This window comes from Protopterus annectens, chromosome 2.part1 (assembly GCF_019279795.1).
Source record: "Protopterus annectens isolate FY-2018-M chromosome 2.part1, PAN1.0, whole genome shotgun sequence".
NCBI lineage: Eukaryota > Metazoa > Chordata > Ceratodontiformes > Protopteridae > Protopterus > Protopterus annectens.
In genome coordinates this window covers 380,783,169-380,789,168 of record NC_056729.1, presented here as the reverse complement: position 1 = coordinate 380,789,168, position 6,000 = coordinate 380,783,169, and the positions used below count along the sequence as shown (strand labels likewise).

General features: G+C 42.3%; 1 protein-coding gene across 1 annotated transcript in view; it reads left to right on the top strand.

Moving 5' to 3' along the window:
• Window positions 1–259: 259 nt before the first annotated feature.
• TLL1 (tolloid like 1) overlaps window positions 260–6,000 on the top strand; it is a 1,749,881-nt gene continuing 1,744,140 nt past the window's right edge. Inside the window, exon 1 of the mRNA XM_044063452.1 lies at window positions 260–407. Within this exon, the coding sequence (XP_043919387.1) occupies window positions 260–407 (148 nt within the window). The remainder of the gene's footprint in view (window positions 408–6,000) is intronic.

The window sequence follows — 6,000 nt, the reverse complement described above, 5'->3', positions numbered from 1 at the left end:
TCCTGCTATTTGTTTACTTAAAACGTTTTTTTTTTTTTTTTTTTTTTTTTGGGGGGGGGGGGGGGGTTTCTCCTCGGGTCTCTGCTGAAAAATGGCTTCTAAGAACCCAGACAGAATAACCCGGTTAACAAATGTAAAAATAAATATAACAAAATAAAATAAATGAGGACTGTTTGGGAAAATTTGTGATGTGTGAGTAGGTATTTTGAATTCCCTCAAGTGTAAATACTTTTCTGTTTATCAGTTTAATATTTGGAATATGTGCATTTCTGTAATTCATGTAAACTATCTTTTGCTATCTCAATTATTTCATTTGTTTATTTTAGGTGGCTTTGAAGACCTTGGCATACGGAAGAAGAAAGGTGCAGTCTATCAGCTTATCGACAGAATAAGAAGACTTGGCCCTGGTATACATTTTTAATAATGCAGTTTGTGTAGTCTGGCTCATGCACCATTCACTTATTAAATATTGCAGTTCATACAATGAAAAGCTTATTTGCAGTCCCAGTATCATCTGAGGTCAATAATATTGTAACTTACCCATGTAAAGTAAATTTGGCTTAACGGAACAAGACATTTCAAGTACTAGGCTAATTGCCCTTATGGGCCATTTTAAGCCTAGGCAATTTCCCTTTTTGGGCTCAAAAAACTGTTGCATTTAGTTGTAGATTGGCCTTAGCCATCCCATGGTCAATAATTATATATTACCGCTAATGAGAATAACTAGGATCATACCATAGATAATTGCAGGGGACAGACACGTGATAAAGAATTTAGGAGTTGCCTCTGCCCATTAGTAGTACAGGGGACAGTCCTGGGGTAAATTTTCTGATGTTCATCGTGTTTCACTGTTGCAGTCCTAACAAATGGGTTATCCGGCTCCCGGTAGCCCTCAGTCGACCAGAATACCAAAGGTAAGTAAAATTGATATCTGTTGCCATTGGTTGTAAAGGACGTCAGGGCATCCAATACAAAAGGAGGCAGCTGACATCACTTCCTCAGTCTTCCTTGCCACGGAGCCTGAAGCAGAAGCTTTTTATGCACGAGTGCCGGTTGGCAGTTTACCTTTGTTGGTTTCCGACTACAAAAGTTGAAGTCTACTACAGCTAAGTACCCAGTTGGGGATCCTCTTTTCTTGCCTTAACGAATGTCAGAAAAAGTTAATAATTGCCTTACCTGTGGAAAGCAGATTTCCCATTGAGATTTTCATTCCTATTACATTATTTGTTTAGGCCTTGACCATTATTTGTTTAGGCCTTGACCACGACGTTCTCAAGTGTGATCTCTGTGCCTCCTTTAATCCGCGTACTATCTGTTGTCGGGCTAAGATTTTGGCTAGACATTTTGGAGTTTGGCCTAAGTTCATTGGTATGGAGTCCACCGGTCTTCAGGCTTCGGATTGTTCCAAAGAAACTTAAGGATAAGGACAGCGACAGGCCTCAGAAAGCTAAGTCCTCGGATGAGGTTAAGTTGGTAGTCAGTAAGGCGGTAGCCAGTGAGACGCCTTTTCAGTCCCTAGATGTACATCAGCAGGCCTTGATTGAGTATGAGTCCTTTAGGCCTCCGTTTTGCCTTCCGACCTGTCACTGGTTGCCTCTTCTGACGGAGCCGCTAAGCTGATTCTGGTGTTCGAGGCCTCCGTCTTGCATTCTGATAGCAAATTTCCTCCTTCAACCTCTGCTGCAACCTCATCGGTTGCCAGACCTCCCGAGTCCTTCAGGCTGGCAGGTAAATCTTCCATTCGTAAGCCTGTGAAAAGGCTGGCTCCACCTTCTTCTTGTTCTCCTCAATCCCAAATGGTTAAAATGGCTAATGATTTGTTGACTCTTATTAGGGGTTCTCAGCCTCCTCCTTCTAAAAGGAGTAGGGATGTTTCTCCTGAGTTTTTGTCCTGCTCAGGTTCCGATTCTTCCAGCATTTCTGCTGATGAAGAGGAATTTTCTCAGACTTTTTCTCCTTTTGAGGATTCAAATGCAGAGGAGTCCATCCCTTCGGCTTCTCCTCCAGAGGATTTCTCTTTTGGTGATACTTTAAATACCTCAGAGAACATTTTAAATGGGACAGTCAGGATTATCCCCAATCCAAGAAACGTTTTAGGGAGTTTCTGGATTTACCTCAGCATAAGCCTCTTGCTATTCCCCCTGTGTTGGAAGGTGTTGATGATGTTTTACTGGAAAATTCCTTGTCTCCAAATTCGGTTCCTCCTGATCCCAGGAAACCTGACAGGTACTAAAGAGTTCCTGATTCTCATCTTTTTCTTTTCAGGAATCTGTTGACTGATCCAGAGGTTATTTCTAAGGGCCCTAAAGGAGTTAAGGTCACTGTTACCAGGAATCCTGTACCCTCTGACAGGGAGTCTAGGAACCTAGATAGGTGGGGCAAGAAGGTTTATACCTCTGCCACCCTAGCTATTAGGGCTACCGATTGTCTTTTTCATATGCTGAAGTACCAGCAGCACACCTTGGTGGCTATTAAGTCTAGGATAGGATTTATTAATCGTGGCTACAATCAACACAATCTTTCCCGTATTATGGATCAAACCAACAGGCTGAGACGTACAGATTTATTGCAATATAAATCAAAGGATAGTGTATCTTCTGTAACATGTTCTGATTCATCTTTGAGGTTAGTAACTACTTATGGGACCAATACCAACAAGTTTAGAGACATTATTAATCAACACTGGGACATCTTACTATCACATGATCATCTGAATAATATTTTACCCAAACAGTGTTCTTTTTCCTATCGCAGAGGAAGAAATGTCAATTCATACTTTACCCATTATAAGAGATATATTCCCCATATTCCACATCAAACAACCTTATTTGGGGATGTACTTGTGGGCTGCTTCCCATGTGGCCACTGTACTGCTTGCCAACACATATATAAAACAACTGAATTTACTAGTAAAAATACTTCTAATGTGTTTAACATCAGAATTTTTGCTAATTGCAGTTCAGATTGGGTGGTCTACTTAGCAACGTGTACTTGCTCTGCCTTCTATATTGGCCAGACATCTAGGCCGGTAAAATTTAGGATAGGGGAGCATATGAGTGCTATTAGGAATAAACGACTAACTAATGCACTATATAAACACGTTATTGACCACCCATCTGCTGTCTTTAAATTTACCATTATTGATAGGATTATACTACATAGAAGTTTCAAAGCAGGGTGGCATACCAAACTGAAATCCATGGAAAATTTGTGGATTATCAAATTGGGTGGACTTTTTAGGCCTGGACTAAATGAATCTGAATAACAATGTTTCAATTGAATGTATTCTGTTATCCTTTACATATTTCTGTATCTTGATAGTAGGATAGCAATTTGTATGGTTTATTATTATATACCACACATATTTATATGTAGGTATTTGTATCACTTGCTTTTTTATGTTAAGGTGATAGAAAAATTATGAATATTATTGAGTTAACCTATTTTTATGTTTGTCATAGATGTGTATGTCCCTTTAAGGACTCCAGTATATATACACCTAAGTGGATATGGTGGAAACTTTTACTAACTAATTGTGGTAGCATTGAGAAAGGCTTTTTGTAGCCGAAACCGGTTTGCTTTTGGTCGTTATAATGGCTTACAACCATTATAATTTGATTTAATAATATATTTTCGCACAATCCTTGATGTGCTGGTTCACCCTCTGACAGGGAGTCTAGGAACCTAGATAGGTGGGGCAAGAAGGTTTATACCTCTGCCACCCTAGCTATTAGGGCTACCGATTGTCTTTTTCATATGCTGAAGTACCAGCAGCACACCTTGGAGGCTATTAAGTCTAGGATAGCAAGTGTACCTCTTTTGGCAGAAAGTAAAGACATACAGGATTTACTGAATTCCGCCAGTCTGGTTAATAAGAATTCTTTGCATTGTGGTTTTGACATCCTAGAGGCCTCCAGCAGGGCTACAGCTACTGGATCTGTTATTAGAAGGCACACTTGGCTCAGAGAACAGCCTCTTCCAGAACCTGTCAAAGTTGAGCTTTTGGATGTACCTTTGCATAAAGATCATCTTTTTGGCAGCAAAACAGAGGAGGTACTAAAGAAGATGGAGGATAAGGCCAAGTCCATGCAAACTGTTAAGGATTTTCTGCAAGTTCAACCCCCTCGCTTTAGCAGGAATTTCCCTTCCAAGAGTTGGACCTTTCCTGATACCAGCAGACAGAACCTTTCCAGGACTAGAGGTTACAAATCTTCTAGGGGGCAGGGGGGCTACCCCTCAAAGGTCTAGGCACTGGCAGGCTTCCACTTCTAAAGGTGGAAGCTCCAAGCCTGCATCTCAATCAAAACACTCTCAATGACTTTTTACAACTTCTGCCTGTTCTTGCATTCCAGGAGAATCCTTTAGGGGAAGGTTGGCCCTTTTTGCAGATGTCTGGGCCACTATCACAGACGACAAATGGGTGCTCAGAACAGTGTCCCTAGGGCACAAGTTTTCTTTCCACACCTTTCCAGCTCCCAAGGGATTCCTGGATGTTTCTCCAAACCAAAGAGCAGAAGTAGAAAAACAAAATTTGTCTCTGTCTCATCTGGAAGCAATAGAATCAGTTCCTGCTCAGCAGGTAGGCCAGGGCTTTTATTTCAGGCTTTTCCTAGTTCCAAAAAAAGAAGGTGCATGGCGTCCTGTCCTGGATCTTTCAATTCTGAACTCTTTTCTTGTAATTCCAAAGTTCAAAATGCTCATTCTGCATCAGTTGCTACCACTGCTAGAAAAGGATTTCTGGCTGGTAACCTTGGATCTCAGAGGCTTATCTGCACATCCCTATCAGGAAAAGTTGCAGGCAGTACCTTCGTTTCAGAGTGGGCGAGCAACATTACCAATTCTCTGCATTGCCCTTTGGCTTATCTACTGCTCCCAGAGTCTTCATAAAGTGCCTGGCTCCAGTCATTGCTTTCTGCAGGCAGAAGAAAATTCAGGTTTACCTGTACTTGGATGACTGTCTGATTCAAGCAAGTTCTCAGGAACAGATATTAAAGGATCTGGAATTCGTAAAGACTCTTCTCTCTTCCCTGGGTTACACACTGAATGTGGAAAAATCAAAAATGGTACCATCCAAGGAGATAGCATTCCTGGGACAGAGTTTGAACACAGCTGCCCAGATGGTATATCTCACCCAGGAGAAGCAGATAACTCTTTCAGTTTTCTTCAAGGACTTGCCAAGCCTGTCCCAGCTCCCTGCAAGGAAATACCCGCAAGCTCTGGTATTCATAGCATCTTGTATTCTCATGATTCCATATGCAAGACTGCATATGAGAAAATTGCAATGGTACCTCAAGAACATTTGGTGTCAACACACAGAGGACCTGGATATGATGATTCTTCTGCTTCCATCTCTGCATGTGGAGTTTCTATGGTGGGCAACAGCCTGTCTACAAAACAAAGGCATGCCTTTTCGGACACCTCTTGCCACTCAAGTTCTGACTACAGACACATCGGACTATGCCTGGGGAGCACATCTGGATGGCAGATGCATACAGGGATGTTGGAACGCCCAGCAGATGCACCTGCACATAATCTAAAAGAGTTGATTGCAGTTCAGTAGGCCTTACTAGCTTTCAAGCATCTTCTTTTTCCAGGGACCCTGCTTGTCAGGACAGACAACACCACGGTCATGTGGTACATCAACAAGCAGGGGATGGACTCACTCTTACCCTCTGTGCAGGCAAAGCATGAATCTTTGGTTCATGGCAGCATCCCTGGACCTGCATCTCCTAGCTCAGCTTCTTCCAGGAAGACTCAATGTTTTGGCAGACCAGATGAGCAGGCAAACCCTGGATCCTCACGAGTGACAGCTGAACAAAGCAGTCTTTTATAGCATCATTCAATGGTGGGGGCACTCCTCAGGAGGACTTTTTCTCCTCCCCAGACAACCATCTGCTACCTCTCTTTTGCACCAGGCAGCAGCACAGCAGAGCCTGGAAAGTGGATGCTCTGTCCTTCCCTTGGATGTTGCTATCAGTGTACGTCTTCCCTCCTCTTCCT